Source organism: Cucurbita moschata, unplaced genomic scaffold (assembly GCF_002738365.1).
Source record: "Cucurbita moschata cultivar Rifu unplaced genomic scaffold, Cmos_1.0 Cmo_Scf00012, whole genome shotgun sequence".
Taxonomy (NCBI): Eukaryota; Viridiplantae; Streptophyta; class Magnoliopsida; order Cucurbitales; family Cucurbitaceae; genus Cucurbita; species Cucurbita moschata.
The window spans coordinates 962,244-982,331 of NW_019268528.1; the positions used below are offsets into that span (position 1 = coordinate 962,244).

Consider the following 20,088-nt stretch of genomic DNA (forward strand, 5'->3'; position numbering starts at 1 on the left):
TAAAAAAAAAAAAAAAAAAAAAAAAAAAAAAAAACAAATAAAATGGTTATATAACTAGAAAGAGGCATTAAAGAAAGCCACAAAAGGAAATCTGATACATTGCGGCAGCACGCTACAAATCCTGTAAAACGTGTTTGTAACCGTATACTTCCATTTCTCTCAACCTCTCACGGCGGCGGACCGGAGCAATTTCGCCACCTATGCTGTCACCGTCTCCTCTCCGCCGCCTCTCTCCGGCCGTGCCTTCTTTACCTTCTTTCTCTAAGCGCCGTCTCTATAACCACAAACCACTTCCGATTCTCCCCTGTTTTCAGTCTTTTCCCAAGCCTCTTATTCGAGTTCGCGCCATTGATGCGGCTCAGCCTTACGACTATGAATCCAGAATCGCGTCCCGTTTTCACAACTCCCAGAAGCTCAAAATCGCCATTGTTGGGTTTGGTAACTTCGGTCAATTTCTCGCTAAGACTATTGTCCGACAAGGTCATACTGTCTTGGCTCATTCCCGATCGGACCACTCCGACGCGGCTCGTAAGCTCGGGGTTTCGTTTTTCTCGGACCCCCATGACCTTGCTGAAGAACATCCAGAAGTGATTTTGCTCTGTACGTCTATAATTTCGACTGAGAGTGTTCTCTTATCGTTGCCGTTGCAGAGATTGAAGAGGAATACATTGATAGTGGATGTGCTTTCAGTGAAGGAGTTCCCGAAAAGCTTAATGTTGGAGTTACTGCCGGGGGATTTTGATGTAATTTGTTCTCACCCGATGTTTGGACCTGAAAGCGGTGCGAAAGGGTGGAATGATCTGTTCTTTGTTTATGAGAAGGTTAGAATTGGGTCGGAGGAATCTAGGGTTTCGCGTTGTGAGAAATTTTTGAGTATTTTTGAGCGAGAGGGCTGCAAAATGGTGGAGATGAGCTGTGCGGACCATGATAGATATGCAGCTGGATCGCAATTCATTACTCATACTGTTGGGAGAGTTTTGGATATGTTAATGTTGGAGTCTACGCCGATTAACACTAAAGGGTATGAGAGTTTGTTGGATTTGGTGAAGAACACTGCTGCGGATAGCTTTGATTTGTATTATGGCTTGTTTATGTATAATAAGAACGCGTTAGAGATGTTGGAGAGGTTGGATTTGGCTTTTGAAGCATTGAAACAACAGCTCTTTGGGCGATTGCATGATGTGGCGAGGAAGCAATTGTTTGGAAGTGCTGAGAAATTGCGCACTTGGCCTGATATTCCTCCTCAATATGGTGCTTCTCTTTCACTGACAACTTACTCAGAGGCTACCAGGCAAGGTCCCTGAACCTTTCATTTCAATGATGTTTAGTGTTCTTTTGTTCTTTGGTTCAACCAATACTTCTGATGAGTTTGGTGTTATATGTTATGTTTGTGCTCTATTTGGTGTTCAATTTTCATATTAAGCTTTTGGGTTTATGTTCTAATGGTGTCGTAATCGTTTGTTTGCTATTTTGTGGAGAGTTTGGTTCAAGAAAAACAATAGAACTTTTAAGGAGGTGGGCAAATCAAGCTATGAGTTACTAGGTACTTTGTAATTGTGATCTTAGCTTAACTTCGTTAGATTGATCGTTCAACGAAAGCTCGACTTACAAAAATGAAAAGGATCGATCGTGAGAAAGTTTCAAATAATTTGTGTTCATGTTAGTTGAATAGTTTTAAGATGCTGATTGCTTCTATCTTCATTGAGTTTCTGAAAATGTTGTGATATTTGTATTGTGATGAGTTCAAACCTCTATATTCTTTTTTCAGGTTTCCGAACTTTTCTCCGACTTACGATTTCAAAACTGCAAAAACTGAGGAAAACTCAAAGCTCAAAATTGCTATTATCGGATTCGGTAATTTCGGACAATTTCTTGCCAAAACAATGGTAAAACAGGGCCACACTGTGTTAGCCTACTCGAGGACGGATTACGCAGCTGTGGCTGAAGAGTTGGGAGTTTCTTACTTTTCTGATGCAGATGATCTATGTGAAGAACATCCAGAAGTAGTTCTTCTCTGCACTTCGATTCTTTCAACGGAGAAAGTTCTCAGGTCGTTACCTTTTCAAAGATTGAAGAGAAACACTTTGTTTGTTGATGTACTTTCAGTGAAAGAATTTCCAAGAAACTTGTTTCTTCAAATTTTGCCCCCAGAATTCGACATCCTCTGCACTCATCCCATGTTCGGGCCAGAGAGTGGTAAGAACGGATGGAACAATCTTTCCTTTGTTTACGATAAGGTTCGAGTAGGAAATGACGAATCAAGAGCCTACCGTTGCAACTTCTTTCTCGATATCTTTTCGAGCGAAGGGTGTCAAATGGTGGAAATGTCATGCTATGATCACGACCGGCATGCTGCAGGGTCGCAGTTCATTACGCATACAATGGGGAGGGTTTTAGAAAAGTTGAGCTTGAGCTCTACCCCAGTTAACACCAGGGGTTATAAAACCTTGTTGGATTTGGTGTCAAATACTGCTGGAGATAGCTTTGATCTTTACTATGGCCTGTTTATGTACAATGCTAATGCCATGGAGCAGCTCGAGAGGTTGGACCTGGCTTTTGAAGCATTGAAGAAGCAGCTCTTTGGGCGCTTGCATGGTATTATCCGGAAGCAACTTTTTGAAAATACGCAAGGCGTCATAGAGGCGCAGGAAGATCCATTGATGAAGCCATATCAGAACGGCACTGCTCTTGTAACCTTATCTGATTCTCGTGATCTTCATTAGGTATCATCTCTCAGTCTTACTTGTAAGTGTTCCATATATTTCCTTTGTTATTTCTCAGAGCTGCATTAGTTATTTCTGCCCACACAGACCCGGATAAGACGATGCATCAATTTTTAAAATGGTAGGACATGAAAACGAATATACGTATATGTATTGATATATTAATACTTCTTTGTAGATAAACAACGTAAGTTTAACATAGAAAATATACAAAGTTTAACTGATATTTGAAAACTTTGGATGAGTTTAGTTGGCTATGACTAGAGGAAGAAGATGTGTTAGGAATGATCAAACTATAAGAATTAGAGTTTATAGGAAAATCTCTACTTTTTTAGATCTGTGTTCAAGCTATATCCCAGTTGTGTTCATCTGATATATATATTTAAAATTTGGACATGTTGTTAGCGTGTTGGACATGGATAGGACTGGACACGTCTTGGTGCTTGCTCTCATTGTTCTTTTTGCCAATGTGTATACAAAAGATTTGATGTGAGATCCCATATCGGATGGGGAGGAGAACGAAACATTCTTTATAAGGGTGTGGAAACCTCTCCCTAGTACATGCGTTTTAAAACCTTGAGGGAAAGCCCAAAGAAACAATATCTGCTAGCGGTAGGCTTGGGCTATTACAAATGGTATCAGACCCAAACACTGGACGATGTGTCAGCGAGGAGGCTGAGCCCCGAAAGGGGTGGACACGAGGTGGTGTGCCAGCAAGGACGCTGGGCCTCGAAAGGGGGTAGATTGGGGGCTCTCATATCGATTGGAAAAGGGAACAGTGCCAGCGAGGACGCTAGGCCTTGAAAGGGTTGGATTGTGAGATCCCACATCGGTTTAGTGAGGAGAACGAAACATTCTTTATAAGGATGTGAAAACCTCTCCCTAGCAAACACGTTTTAAAAATTTTGAGGGGAAGCTCGAAAGGGAAAGTCCAAAGAGGACAACATCTACTAGCGGTGGCCTCGTTTGTAAACGATTCTTTATCTGTTTGGCTGTGAATTCAAGTTCTGTTTTTCACTGTCAATTTCATTGCTAATATTCGAGTTTGTGAGTGCACATCATCTATCTTGATATAACACTTTCACTCGACTTTCTGTTGAATGCGATGCCGTAATATGAATGCAGTCTGCTTTAACTGATATCAACTTTATTTCATGCACCCATTTCCCGCAACCATCTAGTCATTGTGATTGTATTTGGGTGAGTTTTCTGCAAGTTCTTAGAAGCATCTTTCAACTACTACATTTCTTGCTCGTTTTAGGTACGCTGGTGGTGCACGGTTAAGAATCAACCATGTCGAAGGCGCAAACAGCCCCTACAACTCCATGGCAGCTCTACTCCATTGTCGTCCTCGATCCCATCAACCAGCACCCAAAATCCGACGCCATTGCAGGGAGGCTGGTGAGTAATTTAAAAGTGTTCGAGGAAAAGTAGATGAGTGTTTGATGGGATATGGAAGAAGATGATTAAAAAGTGTTAGTAGGAATAAATTCTGGGTTTGAATTGGGAGATTTTGGGTTTCTTTCTTCCTTCTTATGGAAATAGAAGTTCCTGTTCTATCAAATAATTTACTCTCTTTTGTAATCCCCTGCCCCAAAGTGTGGCTGTAAGTTGCCAATGAACTGTTAACAATTCAAGTTTCAGCCTCTTTTTTAGGATAATAGTATAAAATAACGTTTTTAGGGTCCGAACTAAATTAATAAAAATATTCATAAATTTTCAAAAGTTTTAATAATATCTTTAAATTTTCAATATGTATTAAAAAAAAAACCTTGGTTAGTTTGGGATGAAACGTGAAAGTGTTTTGTTTAAAAAATATTCTTGAACTTTAAATTAGGTTTAAAAAATATTCTTGAATAAATTCTTTTAAATATCCATCAGCATTAACACATTTACTTTCTAAAAAAAAATTTATAAATAAATAAATAAATCTATTCACTAATCATTATTTCTATTTTTAAAATTTATGAATATTTTTAATCATTATCTCTATCTTTAAAATTCATGATTATTTTTGAAATATGGCAGTCTCATAAATTATCTCCATTAATTTTTAAAATTCATGAGTATTTTTGAAATATGACAATAATTATAATGGTAATATCAGAGTATTTTTGAAATATGACAGTAACCGTAATAGTAATATTACGAGTATTTTTGAAATATGATAATAATGGTAACGGTAAGAAACATAACCGTAGTAATATCACGAGTATTTTTTAAATATGATCGTAACTGTAATGGTAAAAAACATAATCGTAACTGTAATGGTAAAAAACATAAGCGTAACAATAATATCATGAGTATTTTTGAAACAAGTTATTTTGAAACATGACAATAACAGTAACGGTAATAATATTTTTGAATTTTTTAAAAAAAGTTTAAAATCTGATTTTAAATTTTTTAAAAAAGTTTAAAGTTATTAATAAGTTTTTTTTGAAAATTTTAAAACATTTTTTTAAAGTCAGAGGATATTTAGGATATTTCTGAATTAAAGGTATTTTTGAAACAAAAAAATAAAATTATTAAATTTTTTTTTTTTAATCTAAGGTATTTTTGAAATAAAATATAAAATTATATATTTTAGTGAGCCAGGCGTTCTAAATGCATGGCAGCCTCACAAATCTGCAAGCTTCCGTGGACAGACCAGCTTCCTCCCAACTCCCAACCATGGCCGCAACTTCCCTCCACGTCTCTCCTTCTTCCGCTTCCCGCTAACAGAAGAATCGAATCCCAAACCTCTAAACCCCAATGGCGAATTTCTCAATTCGACCCCATAATAACCCCTTTCTCCCTCACCGCACTAACCCTCACAGTTTGATTTACCACTCAGTTTCAGCCACTCGCTTGGTTTCTCACCCCCAATTCCTTCGATTAAGCCTCCGAGTTCGTTGTAGCATCAAGGAGAAAGAAAATGTTAAGGGCAACGACGAACTTCCCCCTGTTCTTTCTGGGCTAAAAGTCGATGAATCGGAGCAAACTGGGTCTATTTCGAAATTTGAAAACGGGTTGAGCTCTGGAAATGGGATTGATGAAGTGGGTTTTGATTCGAATTGGCCGCCATGGAAGAACGTTCCGGATAGATATAAAATGATTGGTACTACGGCGCTTGCCTTCGTTATTTGCAACATGGACAAGGTGGGTTCCTCTGTTTTTGTGACTTTTTGAATTTGGGTTTCAATTTTTCGCTATGGTTTGTTCTGTTTTTAGGTGTTTCTGTGGTATTTATAGTTGGGTTTGTTGTGATTTTTGGCAGGTGAATTTAAGCGTTGCTATAATTCCAATGTCGCACCAGTTTGGATGGAATTCTTCTGTGGCTGGATTGGTTCAGTCATCTTTCTTTTGGGGTTATGCTTTGAGTCAGTTGCCTGGTGGATGGCTCGCCAAGATATTTGGTGGGAGGTCAGTATTTGAGTATCAATGTTAGCAGGTTTATCGTTTCTTTCATGAACCCTTTATTTATTGGTGATTACTTGATCAATGAATTCATTAGCTGAAGTCAAAGTTAGAATAATTGTTTCAAGCTGGTTACGATATTGGGTTTCTATAACGGGCGGAAGCCCACTGCTAGTAGTTATTGTCCTTTTTGGACTTTCCCTTTCGAGCTTCCCCTCAAGGCTTTAAAACGTGTCTGCTAGGAAAATGTTTCCACACCCTTGTAAAGGGCTTTTCCTTTCGAGTAGGGAAAGGTTTCCACACCCTTATAAAGGGTTTTCCTTTCGAGCTTCCCCTCAAGAAATGCATCTGCTGGGGAAAGGTTTCCACACCCTTATAAAGGGTGTTCCGTTCTCCTCCCCAACCAATGTGGGATCTTACCGTTTCCTAAAAAGATTCAGGGAGAATTTGCCGTTGTTTGAGATGCCTTGTTCCTCAACACTTTTGATGATGATTTTGTTCTTTGGTCTTAAATTTTTGAAAGTAAGTCTATAATAGCCAACTCTTTTTAGAATTTTGTTATGGTTTCAAAAACGATCCTGAAAGTAAACTTGGAAAAGAAGTAAAAACGTTAGTAAGAAGCTTAATTTATAAAGAAGAAAAATCAAATGGGTCCTTAATGTTTACCTTGAATCTTGAAATCTGGGCTGGTGTTTGTCAAAAGCCCCTTGATGTCCTTGTTTCTCCTTGGCAATCTCGACTGGCTTTTAACTTGTTTTTACGTTATATTCTGCAAGTTATATCGATAGAAACGTTAATCTTTCTATTTACCGTTCACTGCCATTCATTATTATTTGTTAGTAGCCTTATCAATTGAAATGCTGTGTGTACTCTTCACGGTTTATGTAGATCGTACAATAAGCTAACGAAAAGAATCATACTATTGCGGATTTTTTTTTAATAGAAAAGTTTTGGAGATCGGAGTACTGACTTGGTCGCTATCCACTGCACTCGTTCCATTTCTTGCTGGATATATGCCTGGATTAATTTTATCAAGAATTTTGGTGAGCGATACTACTCGTAAAAGAGAACCACTTCTTATGGTTTCCCTCTGTTTTATCCTGTACATTCTGTTTGCTTCATTCTTTAAATTCGATGCTTATCAACTTTCACTGCACATAGGTTGGCATCGGAGAAGGCGTTTCACCATCAGCTGCAACCGATCTTATCGCCAGGCAGGTTAAACTTGCATAATCGTTAATGGTCGTTTTATTTATTCATATTTTGTCATAATTTTCTTGAATTATTTTAAACTTTTATGTATATTTGTAAAAATTATTATACTAGCTAATTATTCGAATTAACTAAGGTAGTAGTATCATGTTTCTTTGCCGTTTTTCATACGTTTCGATTTATGGATGGCCGGAATTCTTCATAAACTTCATTTCATTGTATCTTAGGGACATAAATACGGCCATTTATAACCATTTTCACTGCTCGGTCTGTTTATCTTCTCTACAAGCTGTACCTAGTATGTGACTGAGTTGCTTTTGCTTGTCTCATCGTTCTGTATAAATGGACGGTGTCTACTTTGCGGCTTTCCGTTTGCCAAAACTTCATCATCAATGAAAACCCCGCTTCCCTTATGTTGCTGAAAGGCATTCTTCATGTCAAGTTGATTCTATACGTTCAACTGACTTGACATTTTTATTTGAGTATGCAGGTTGATTCCTCTACAGGAGCGCTCACGGGCAGTCGCATTTGTTTTTGGTGGGCTGAGTGTTGGAAGCGTTTCCGGGTATGTTCTGTGCATGTTTCAAGTAATCACTGTTGAGGAGGCTTCAGTTATTTAAGGGAAAAATTTTTCAACAGGCGGGTTCATGAAAAGTTGAATATGAGATATGGGATTAATAAGAATATTCTGACATTTCACTCATTTGGACTTTACTGAGAAGCACCCTGGAAAATGGGGTGTGTTTGGCATACAATTTGCACTCCATTTTTCGGTTTCGGATACCAAAGATAAAGGGATCTAACGACATGCGTTTGGTTAGCCTGTTTTTTAAATTTGAAATTGGGGAGGAGAACGAAGTATCCATAATAAGGGTGTGAACCTCTCCCAAGCAGACACGTTTTAAAAACCTTGAGGGGAAGCCGAAAGAGGACAATATTTGTTAGCGTTGAGTTTGGGTCGTTACAAATGGTATCAGAGCCAGACACCGGGCGATGTGCCAGTGAGGAGGCTGAGCCCCAAGGGGGGTAGACATGAGACGGTGTGCCAGCTAGGATGCTGGGCCTCAAAGGGGGTGGATTTGGTGGGTCCCAAATCGATTGGAGAAGGGAACAGTGCTAACGAGGACGCTGGCCCCGGGGGGGTGGATTGTGATATCCCACATCAGCTGGGAGGAGAACAAAGTCCTCACTCCCAAGCAGACACGTTTTAAAAACCTTGAGGGGAAGCTCGAAAGGGAAAACCCAAAGAGAACAATATCTGTTAGCAGTGAGTTTGAGCTGTTACAAATGGTATCAGAGCCAAACACCTAGCGATGTGCTAGCGAGGAGGCTAAGCCCCGAAGAGGGTAGACATGAGACAGTGTGCCAGCTAGGATGTTGGGCCTCGAAGGGGGTGGATTTGGTGGGTCCCACATCGATTGGAGAAGGGAACGAGTGCTGGCGAGGACACTGGGCCCTGAAAAGGGGGGGTGGATTGTGAGATCCTACATCGGTTGGGAGGAGAACGAAGTATCCTTAATAAGGGTGTGGAGACCTCTCCTAAGCAGATGCGTTTCAAAAACCTTGAGGAGAAGCCCGAAAGGGAAAGTCCAAAGAGGACAATATCTGCTAGCGGTGGTCTTCGGGAATATGGTTGATGAATCTAACTTCTTGGACTACCTTTGTAGTCATATAACTCTAATTTGATTTTTGTTTATTGCAGACTTCTTTTGGCTCCTCCTCTCATCCAAAATTTTGGTTGGGAATCCGTGTTCTACATTTTTGGCTTTCTGGGGATAGCCTGGTAAGTTGTTTCACCTGTTAGTGAAGGATCAAACCATCGATCTTTAGAATAGTAATAGGTCCTTATACCGAGCTACACATGGATTCACTTTTGAAAACGATTTTAATTGACATAACCTATTCGTTTTAGTTTTGGGCTTGCGGTTCTAATGGTAGAATCGCATAGTGTGACGACGAATCTTGGATGAACATGAATTTGAGGCGGTAATGGCTAAAGGTTTTGTGGTTGAAGGTTTGCAGGATTCCAGTTTCTGGATGGACAGCCATCAGTACCCCTTAAATCCTTTCCAGGTTCGACTTCAGACAGGTTGTTGAACCATAATAATAGTGTTGCATGTAAGCGTTTTTATTTGGTTTTATTGTTTTTATAGCAGATGAATCCAAATCCGAGTCCGGGTACCCGAACAAGAAAGTAACAACACCCATCAAACTTCAACAACTTCCCGCTGCACTCAAGGTATCTACGTGTTTTTTTATCAACTTATATTTGAGGTTAATTGATCTTCGTTCTTTATTTTCAGTCATTTTTTTTATCGAATTGTTAGGAAGTACCGTGGAGGGGGTTTTTCGAGTATCCGCCGGTCTGGGCAATGATATACACTCATTTCTGTGGGAGTTGGGGTCACTACACTTGTCTCTCTTGGCTTCCTACTTATTTTAGGTACCCTCACTTCGTCGTCTCCTCACCGTCTTCCTTGCTTCCTTGCTTTGTCTAACGGAAAACTGAATTTGGATTTTCATCCACGTTCTTATGCAGCGAGGAATTGAACCTGAATTTGACCGAAGCAGCTTGGGTACGTCTCCTCTCAACCGTGTTTTGTATTGATTTGACTTTCTTACGACTTCTAGAAATCTTTCAATTCAGGTTTCCATCCTCCCGCCCCTAGCTTCAATTTTCGTGACAAGCATTGCATCGCAGTTAGCTGATAACTTGATTTCCAATGGTGTCGATACCACGACAGTATGGCTACGAACTCTAACAGTTTCTTGTCGAGAAGCATTCCGTTCATAATTTGTTTGATCCTCTTCTGTTTTCGATGTAGGTAAGAAAGATTTGCCAAACAATCGCCTTTGTGTCCCCCGCCTTTTGCATGACTTTGTCCTCTGTTGATTTAGGATTGCCACCTTGGGAGGTAGTAGCTATCCTAACCAGTGGCTTGGCCCTCTCTAGTTTTGCATTATCTGGTACGATCTACATTCGAAGTTATTGGATCGTTTCGTATTGGCCATTAAGTACTAAGATAATTATCGTCTGCAGGACTCTACTGTACTCATCAAGATATGTCACCGGAATATGCAAGTGTCCTTTTGGTATGTGTAATCTCTATAATATCCCAAATAGTTCGTGTAGTCGATCTTAGCAAGCCTCACCTTAAAAACACTCCTCAGGGCATTACGAATACCGTCGGAGCAATACCCGGGATTGTAGGAGTTGCGCTCACTGGCTTTCTTCTCGATTCAACTCATTCTTGGAGTGTAAGTTGGCAACTTCTCGTCTTTACCACTTGTATATTCCATTCATATCCTCCGACTTCTTTCGCATCTTCAAAATTTTCCGTTTGTTATGTGTAGATCTCATTGTTCGCCCCGTCGATCTTCTTCTACTTGACCGGGACAATTGTTTGGTTGGTCTTTGCCAGCAGTAAACCTAAAACCTTTTCGAACAACAAGTAGTATTACATTACATGAATTTTCCGAGAAGAACGCCATTACGAGCCATCGACTGCATTTCATCATCAGGTTCTTCAGTTGTATACCCATAGTGAATACTTGTATATTCCCCACAAATATGCATTTTATTGATCATGTAGAGATTTTGTTTCTCATTGTTAGTCATAGTAATCCTGCTGAAGCTGCAAATGTTGTGTAAAATGTGTATCTTCTGATTCAAAGACTCTTATTAGAATTGTTCTCTGATTAGAAAATCACCAATCTGGAACTGATTTTCAGTTCCATACATTGCTACAAGCAGGAAGAACAATATTCGGTATGTGAACGAACACGATCGAAAAGGGTGCGACCGTTATTGGTTCAGATGAATTCACTTGCTTAGGCTGCAATGAAGGTATGTTCCCTGATGAATTTACAGACAAAATCTTTCCATTTAGCAACACTGTTTGACTATGCAGGTTCCCATCCTTGGCTGTTATATGATATTCCTCTCTGAAGGCTTCGCCTTCTCGACCGTAAGGTCGAGATGTCCGAACAACCTTTTGCTTATTCTTATAGGATCTGTGTTTATAGTGTAACCCGCTCGTTCTGTTGAATGCTAACTCAGTATGAACTGTGGTGTTTCCATCTAGGTTGAGCAATAGTAATGTGATTCCTTTCTGTAAGATTGAGAGTTAGAATTCGAGTTGAAAACTGGTGGCATTTGATGTTGTCCTTTTTGGGTTTTTTCTTTCGGGCTTCCCCTCAAGGTTTTTAAAACGCGTCTGCTAGGGAGAGGTTTCCATGTCTTTATAAGGAATGCTTCGTTCCACTCTCCAATCAAGGTGGGATCTCACAATCCACCTCTTGAAGACCCGTTTTAAAAACCTTGTAGGGAAGCTCGAAAGGGAAAGTTTAAAAAGGACAATATCTACTAGCAGGGGACTTGGGCTGTTACAGTATGTACTACTACTTACAGATTGCTTAGAACAATGTGCGTAGGCTCGTATTTTCTTCGTCCCGTTAAACCTCGTGGACAGAACATTTCTCCCCATCAAGCGATGCCATAGGAGTGCACTGAAATGAAGAAAGGGAAAAGAAACAAGCTAGCTGATTGTTAGTTATAATTGTCTAATAGCATCCAGGAAGGAGCGAAGAGTTTAAGGTTAGAAATATTTGCCGAATCGTTCACCTGTAATAATCTGGATTCGGTTCAAAGGTTGTCGTGTTCAGTAAACCATAGTTTCCACCAATCAACGTCTGCCTGCAGTATGTTTTCGTATCAAAAGTGGCTGCCATACCGAGCTGGTCCAAGTACCTGAATAAAACACACACACATAAAAGAGTGCTATTTATTATGAAGGTCTTAAAAGAGCCATACATTCCTGTTTTTCGGAGCCTAGATTACCAGAAACTCGAAACGAATGCATTAGAGACCAGATTATGCCCACTGCTGTAAGCCCCTCCTGCTTCCCCAACCCATGCTTTAGCTGAACTTCGCGAGTTTCTAAGGACCTCATGAAGCTTGTAAAACGTCTCGACCATGCCATTGAGATAGGACGGGTTAAGAATCCTTTCGACAAGATGCTTGTCGACTCCTGTTAGTAAGAAAAAACTCAAGTGTTAACCCACTTTTTGAAACTTCATGAAGGTCTTATTTGGCTAGTGGATGATACCTGCTCCTAGATTGTATATATGGTGTGTGACAGCATCCAGTGTTGGGGTAGTTTTATCAACGAATTCTTTGAACCAATTTTCGTCAAAGAATCCTCCAGGTGCTATGGTTAACGGCTTGGTTTGGACCCCGTTGTAGATGCTTTGGACCATCTTCTGAAAAACAATTGTATCAGAAGCATACTGTTCTGCTGAAATTCTTGTTCCAACTCCACTCCCACACAATTCATTCCCTGAGCATAAGAGAATGGAAATCAATTATAGATTAGAGCAGAAGAATCCATATCCATTGTCAAATACGAGTCATTCGAGATGAACTGGGAGATCCCACATAGGTTGGAGAGGAGAGCGAAGCATTCTTTATAAGGGTGTGGAAACTTCTTCCTAGCAGACGCGTTTTAAAAACCTTGAGGGAAAGTCTGAATAGAAAAGTCTAAAAAGGACAATATCTGCTAGGTGGTGGGCTTGGACCATTGCAAATAGGATCAAAGCCAGAGACGGGGCTATGTGCCAGCGAGAAGGATGAGTCCTGTAGGGGGTGGACATGAGGTTGTGTGCCAACAAGGACGTTGTGCCTCAAAGGGGGTGGATTGAGGGGTCCCACATCGATTGGAGAAGGGAACGAGTGTCAGCGAGGATGCTGGACCCTAAAGAGGGATGGATTGTGAGATCCCATTGGTTGGGGAGGAGAACAAAATATTTCTGATAAGGGTGTGGAAACTTCTCCCTAGTAGACTCGTTTTAAAAACCTTGAGGGAAAGTTTGAAAGGGAAAGCCTAAAGAAGATAATATCTGCTATCAGTGGGCTTAGACAGTTACAAATAGTATCAGAGCCAGACATTGGGCAATGTGTCAGCGAGGAGGATGAGTCCTGTAAGGGGTGGACATGAGGCAGTGTGCCAACAAGGATGCTGTGCCTCAAAGGGGGTGCATTGAGGGGTCCCACATCCATTGGAGAAGGGAACGAGTGCCAGCAAGGACGTTGGATTCTAAAGGGAGATGGATTGTAAGATCCCACATTGGTTGGAGAGGAGAACAAAGTATTCCTTATAAGGGTATGGAAATCTCTCCCTAGCAAACATGTTTTAAATCCGTGAAGCTGACGGCAATACGTAATAAGCCAAAACAGACAATATATGTTAGTAGTGGGCTTGGACTGTTACATGCACAGTTTTGAATTCTCCGTCTCTACTTAGTTAAATCAATTATGAATTGTTAACCGAACCATAATAGGCTTACGCTATGAAGCATCAAGAATACAAGTAGCAGTTCTTACCAAACTCCCAACCATGAATTATGTAGTTCTTTTTGACAGTATAACGCACGAACGATTCAGCGTTCATGTAATTCCAAGCCCCTACAGCGGACCCATTTGATGCAAACTTTCGTCCATTGAGAGCGTTTAATCCAAAGATAATCTTAGCTCTGTATAAGATTACACAACTTTAGCATTCAACTTTTGAGGAATCTAACTTCATAACAGCAAAATGGGAGGAGATTTTGATTACCCTCCTTTCTTGAAGAAGTCATTTAGTTTATCCCATCTGTCAAGGGGTAAGCAGCCTTGAGTGAAGCCAAACAACTCTTTGGTGTCTCTTTTAAAAGAAATGCATGGCTGCTTGTGATCTTCAGTATCATATATGAGCTTATCTTGCAAAGTGCCACCCAATCTAAGCTTCAGGGGCTTAAATTCTGCACCATTCATGAAAAAAGGTATTAGTTTTAACGTTCGCAGAGAATAAAGTTTGTATAACACGGGTTTTTCCCTCAAGGTTTTTAAAACGTGTCTGTTAGGGAGGGATTTTCACACCCTTATAAGGAATGATGCGTTCTCCTCTCCAACCGATGTGGGATCTCACAATCCACCCCCTTCGGGACCCAGCATCCTTGTTGGCACACTGCCTCATGTCCACCCTCTTTCAAGGCATAGCTTCCTCACCTCCCCTTCAGGGTCTAGAGTCTTTGCAAGCACTCGTTCCCTTCTCTAATCAATATGGGACCTCTCAATCCACCCCTTTTCAGTTTCGAAGGGAGTGGACACGAGGCAGTGTGTTAGCAAGAACACTGGGTCCTGAAGGGGGGGTGAATTGTGAGATCTCACATCGGCTGGGGAGGAAAACAAAACATCTTTTATAAGGGTATGAAAACCTCTTTCGAGAAGACGCGTTTTAAAAACCTTGAAAAGTCTAAAAGGGAAAGCCCAAAGAAGATAACATCGGCTAGCAATGGGTTTGAGCCATTATAATGAGCCAAACAAGCTAGGAATTCAAACCTTTGATTGCATTTAATAGAATGTTGCTGCCTAGGTCCTGCAGTTGGAAGAACAATAAGAACAATTCAGTAGAGCAGCAGTAGAGGTCACAAATTTCAAATCCTTTGAAAGTTTATGAACACTACTTTTTCTAGCTACGAGCATTTAGCTAAAAGAAGAAGATCAAATAACAAAACCCAGATGCCAAAATTTCCGAGTTCGATCAAAAACATATCAGACAATGTTCATCGCCATTAATGAGTATCGAAATCAGATTACCAGATTAAGCAGAGAAGCTTGGCCCCAACTACACGTTCCATAATCGCATTTCTCCGGAGGCCACCAATCGAGTGTAGCGCAAATGAAATCTTCATCGATACCTCCAATGGCGGATTTGCCATCGATCGAAACCGTCCCGCTCAGAAACCCATCTCCTTCCTCACCGTTGGAGTTCACAGAACCAGAACAGCTAAAGAAGAAACAGACCCAAAAACAAAACCCCAGAACCCAAAAACGAAAACCCATTTCCATAAACTTCCTCTAATGGCGAAAGATCAAAGGATAATGAAACCATGAAAGGAAGAATAGAATATACAGTGATGAAAGAACACTGTAATATATGCTTGCAATACCAATCTTGGAAACTAAGAAATGAAGAATTGTGGATTTGAATTTGTTAAATGAATAGACCATTTAACAATTTCCATGTCGGATTTGTATCGATGAAATGGCATAAAAGGAACCCTTTCCTCGTTTGGAAGTAGGCTCCACTAGATAGCTGTAGTTTTACACGGTAAGATTTTAAGATCGACATTATCAGACATGAAAATTTTCGATTACATGCCAAATAGTTAAGGTTCGAAGTAGGAAAAAGATCTCGTATGGGCACACGGGTTTTTCGAATTTACGTCTCACAATTATCGAGAGACGACCATATTATGATAGCTATCGAGTTTCGTGAAGGAATTTGAAATTGATTGGCTCTTTCCCTATTTTGTTGATGGAGGAATTGGGAAGAATGCTTAAGAAATAGGCATTTTCTAAGGGAAGGATTTTTTAGCTGTTATCTCCAAGTTTGGTAGTGATTTGGGAAGCTGGCTTTTGTTTTCTTTCTCTCTTTCCAAATTTCAACTCCCAAAATTTGAACTAATCCCGATAGTAATTTTAATACAAGAATTTATTTCTCGATGTTTCGTTGAGTCGGTCTTACGTAAGTTTCTTTTTTCTATGTTTTGTTGAGTCGGTTTTAGTCTTAATCTTTCTATTTCATGACATTGAACTATATCATCGAATCACTTACGTTTTTTCTTTTTTCTCTTTGATTTTGTGGGATTTGGATATTTCATTGGATTTCACCGTTTTTAAGGTAGGTGTAATAATTTATAGAATTTGGAATCCAGATTTGGCTCTTAATGGCCCCAGCATTCACCGGTCAGGTTACCTACCCCTTGTTTCTTAAGAAGACTATCCCTACAGCATGAGTCCTTCCAACATGTTTTGTCCTCACTCACATGCATTCCAAGAAAATTCTTAGGAAATCACCGATAATAATTGAAATTTTGAATTAAAGGGCAAAAAGGTCTTTTGGAGAAGAAAAAATTGGGATAATAATTGAAAAAATTACTCAAACATGTGATAATTGTATAAATTATTTCCTTTTTCCCTTTTCAGGCCTTTCTTTTTATTTTTTATTTTTAAATGAAATGATGAAATTCCATTTTTGTCCCTAGATCAAGTTTCGAGCGCTAAATTATGTAATACAAAAGTATATTATGTGATTATAATCCACGTTCCCGTCCTGCTGTGTATTACATTAATGGAAGTGGACGAGAAAGGAGGGAACGGAAATTTTTTTTCCCAATTAACTAAATGAGATCGAAGATGATATTCATATTCCCTATCTCAATTCTCGTCCCCGAGAGACAATACTAACCTCTAATTGCATGAATGCATACACACGGTTAGCTTTAAAATTGATTTTTTTTAATCCTTAAAATAAATGATATTGTCAAAAATAATAATAATAAAAAAACTCAAGTGAAAAATGGAGGACAAGGAACAACTCGAACCACTCGAAAACGCACGGCCATCGCTGCCGCCGCCTCCTCTCTCCTCCATCACCTTTGTTGCATCAAACATCCCAACTCCAAAGATCAGCGGCTCGGTATTTTCTCCTGACTTCTCAAATCTCCAATTAGTCACGTAATAATCGGGAACAGTAGGGGATTAGTCTGATTCGTGATCTCTCTGAAGTCCAGAGAAATAATAATTGGCGGCGTTAGTCGAGAACATGAGGAGGAGGAAGAGGAATTTGGAGCCGTCTCTCAGGAATCTACCACAAATCCTGCAATTTTTCGATATGAGAAGCTACCATTCTGAAGAGTAAGTGAATTTTTTGCTTGTATTGTAGGAGGCATACATGTCTCTTCGTTTGTTTGAAATCTTTTTTAATTTCTTTTCTGATTGACATGAGAATTTCGGGAGAATATACTGAATGAATTGAAGTGTTTGATTTTGAGTTTTATCACCGGAATCGGATCGTTTTATTCTTGTTCAGTAATAGAATTCGATAGAAACATAACTAGATTGAGGATGATATTAAATTCTTACTAACAATGATTCATAGCTTGAGGATGATATTAAATTCTTATCCCTTCAAATTGTTGGAAGCTGAAACAAGAATTCGTTTTGTCTGTGTTCAAGTAATGGAATTAGATAGAAGCATAACTAGATTCTCCACGGGAAACAAAAAACTCAAACAATTGTGCTTACTAAAATTCCTAGTTTAAATATGAAACGATCCAGATCTACCGCTAGCAAAAATTGTCCTCTTTGGACTTTTCCTTAAGGCCTTAAAACGGGAAGGTTTCCACACCCTTATCAATGGTGGTTTGTTCTCCTCCCAATCAATGTGGGACATCACAATCCACCCTCCTTCGAGGCCCAGCATCCTTGCTGGCACTCTTTCCTTCCTCCAATCGATGTGGGACCGCCCCAAATCTACCCCCTTTGGGGCCCAATGTCCTTACTGGCACATCGCCTCGTGTCTACCCCTTCGGGGAAGAGTGAGAAGGCTGACACATCGTTCGGTGTCTGGCTCTGATACCATTTATAACGGCCTAGATCCACCGCTAGCAGATATTGTCTTCTTTGGGCTTTTCCTTTAGGCTCTGATACCATTTGTAACGGCCTAGATCCATTTGTATTCCATTGATCTCAAATACTCATTTGTAATTTGAATTTTAATTACAAGACTCCATTTCTTTATTGATTCGCTTACAGACATTTTGTTACATCAAATTTATGAAAACCCCTTTGTACTATTTCATTGTTTCATGACTATTTGTGTATTTATCGTTCTTAAGACTGATATTTAGAACTTTTTCTGGCTTGGTCTGTGTATGAACTGAGTTAAAATACTCTGGCTTGGTCTGTGTATGAACTGAGTTAAAATACTGTGAAATGGGTATTCAAAAGAACCGTTAGACCCGATCAACCTAATCCTACTTGTAATGTTTGGGCTTACTTGTCAACTCATTCGAATTGGGTCGAGATGAAATAAATGATAAGTTTGTGATTTTTTTTTTTCTTATATATAATTTCATAAAGTTTTTCTTTAATAACTAAATTTTTAAGTTGTAAGAACGATATATTTTTAAAAATATATTGAAATTGGTTTGTATATTTGTTCCGTTTATCGAGTCATTCGAACAACTCTATGAACTATATATATACACTTGTAAACTATATATATATATATATATATATATATATATATATATATATATATATATATATATATATATATATACTTGTCAAGTCAAGAATAATTAAAATAATAAAATAATTATTATTAAAAATAAAAAAGTGGAATTTGTCAATTAAGTTTTAGGAAAATGGCCAAATCATCTCTAAACTATTGGTATTTTGACCGCTTTCTCTTTTGAATGTTTTCTCCTATCTAAACTCTTAACGATTTCAAATTACGCAAATTACCCCTAAACGGTTAGTAGTGTCACTCTAATTAGACTTTCTTACTTCAAAATTTTTATAATTTAACTTAGTTCCTAGCTCGATGCCCATATGAAAACTAGATATTTTTTAATGGTTAGTAATTAGAAAAAAGATTAAATGGTACCAATGGTCCAATTCTATAATTTGAGGGATAGATGGTATCATTATAGCTCAAGGATGGTCGAGACGTTTTATAATACTTAAAAACTTAAATTTTCAAATATTTAGCCGAGCCGAGTGATTCTGAAAGTACGAAAATAATAAATCAAATTCCTATTTTTGAAAAGAAATATTTGGCCTCAAATCACAATTTTGCTATATCAATGGAAATTTGCTTAACTAGTTTACCAAAAGAAATGTTATATATAACATGGATCCATAACATCACAAACATAAGCTGCGCAGTTCATTACCAACAAGGCCGACAATGTTTCTACCCCTAAACCAAAGGCTTACACTAGCTAAACTTCCCTCGCTACTCGAAACTCGACGACGTGGAGGGCCAATCAATATTCTCACTTCCTCTTCTTAGCTGGTGGCTGAGGTGTTTCCTCCTCCTCGTCTTCCTCCTCCTCGTCTTCTTCCTCCTCCTCATCGTCGTCCTCGTCCTCTCCATTGTCGTCGTCCTCGTCATCATCTTCCTCATCACCTCCAGCTCTTCCATCGCCATTTGCTTCAGGATCATCCTCTGGATCACCATCATCCCCTTCTTCACCTCCGGAAAAATCTTCATCGTCGTCGTCGTCCTGATCATTTGCATCATCGTCATCGTCGTCATCTTCATCATCCTCCGTTTCACTACCATCTTTGTTTTCCTGATCGGGGCGTTCCTTTTTGTGAAGTTCAGAGAAAGGAAACCTAGGAGAAGAGAGAAGATCAGTAATCTCAGAACATCAAAGTAAAAACATATGAATGACATGAAATTTTGTTACCTTTCCTCAATTGCAGCCAATCCTGGTGTGGCATTGGCATTATTTAACAGAGCACCTGTCTGAAGAAAACACAATCATGTTGGAAAGTGAATCATTAAAGTCTCAAGATCATGTTCTGTGTCGGAATTGTCTCAAACGAGATTAGAAAATTGCATTCTAGATGATAAATTTCAAGAGCAAGCATTAGAAAGAAAAAACAAGACATCCAGCTATGTCTTGTCTAGAACAACTAATCAGAAAATGAAGAAAACTTCCAGATATGTCTCGTTAAGCAGTCCTCAATAAGATCAAGCTTTTAAGGAGATGTTAGAACAGGAAAATACCCACAGGCCACAAGAAACTGGAAAACATGAGTTGATTTAGACAACGATTCTGATTCCAAGTGCCAAACAGCAAAACACCCAAACAAAAAAAAAAAAAAAAAAAAAAAAAAAAAAAAAAAAAAAAAAAAAAA

At 39.1% G+C, this 20,088-nt stretch overlaps 4 protein-coding genes and 1 long non-coding RNA gene across 7 annotated transcripts in view; 3 read left to right on the forward strand and 2 right to left on the reverse strand.

Moving 5' to 3' along the window:
* The first annotated feature begins 85 nt into the window (after positions 1-85).
* LOC111450314 (arogenate dehydrogenase 1, chloroplastic-like) lies at positions 86-4,366 on the forward strand. 2 transcript variants are annotated; one of them, XM_023090381.1, is made up of 3 exons: positions 86-1,291; positions 1,769-2,745; positions 3,985-4,366. In XM_023090381.1, exons 1-2 carry the CDS (start codon positions 201-203, stop codon positions 2,721-2,723), a joined length of 2,046 nt encoding a protein of 681 aa, XP_022946149.1. In that variant the 5' UTR covers positions 86-200; the 3' UTR covers positions 2,724-2,745; positions 3,985-4,366. The 2 variants fall into 2 exon arrangements, with proteins under 2 accessions (XP_022946149.1, XP_022946150.1); XM_023090382.1 differs by having other exon boundaries at positions 1,769-2,723.
* A 960-nt stretch (positions 4,367-5,326) lies between these two features.
* Positions 5,327-11,041, forward strand: LOC111450317 (probable anion transporter 6, chloroplastic). 2 transcript variants are annotated; one of them, XM_023090386.1, is made up of 15 exons: positions 5,327-5,861; positions 5,980-6,125; positions 7,063-7,162; positions 7,281-7,333; positions 7,822-7,896; positions 9,034-9,114; positions 9,346-9,404; positions 9,485-9,570; positions 9,659-9,774; positions 9,871-9,907; positions 9,979-10,074; positions 10,157-10,298; positions 10,372-10,424; positions 10,503-10,589; positions 10,686-11,041. In XM_023090386.1, exons 1-15 carry the CDS (start codon positions 5,475-5,477, stop codon positions 10,785-10,787), a joined length of 1,620 nt encoding a protein of 539 aa, XP_022946154.1. In that variant the 5' UTR covers positions 5,327-5,474; the 3' UTR covers positions 10,788-11,041. The 2 variants fall into 2 exon arrangements, with proteins under 2 accessions (XP_022946154.1, XP_022946155.1); XM_023090387.1 differs by having other exon boundaries at positions 9,488-9,570.
* Positions 10,974-15,367, reverse strand: LOC111450316 (heparanase-like protein 3). Its single transcript, XM_023090384.1, has 9 exons — positions 14,968-15,367; positions 14,710-14,746; positions 13,946-14,129; positions 13,714-13,862; positions 12,440-12,670; positions 12,172-12,361; positions 11,956-12,081; positions 11,741-11,840; positions 10,974-11,443 (listed from the first exon to the last, which is right to left on the reverse strand). The coding sequence occupies exons 1-9, from the start codon at positions 15,217-15,219 to the stop codon at positions 11,060-11,062; spliced, it is 1,653 nt and encodes a 550-aa protein (XP_022946152.1). The 5' UTR covers positions 15,220-15,367; the 3' UTR covers positions 10,974-11,059.
* LOC111450323 lies at positions 11,334-12,016 on the forward strand. Its single transcript, XR_002711787.1, has 2 exons — positions 11,334-11,445; positions 11,743-12,016. It is a non-coding gene; the product is annotated as an uncharacterized LOC111450323 (long non-coding RNA).
* A 3,645-nt stretch (positions 15,368-19,012) lies between the features above and the next one.
* LOC111450321 (mitotic apparatus protein p62-like) overlaps positions 19,013-20,088 on the reverse strand; it is a 3,178-nt gene continuing 2,102 nt past the window's right edge. Inside the window, exons 2-3 of the mRNA XM_023090391.1 lie at positions 19,635-19,693; positions 19,013-19,560 (exon numbers count right to left, since the gene is read on the reverse strand). Of these exons, the coding sequence (XP_022946159.1) occupies positions 19,218-19,560; positions 19,635-19,693 (402 nt within the window). The 3' untranslated portion in view covers positions 19,013-19,217. The remainder of the gene's footprint in view (positions 19,561-19,634; positions 19,694-20,088) is intronic.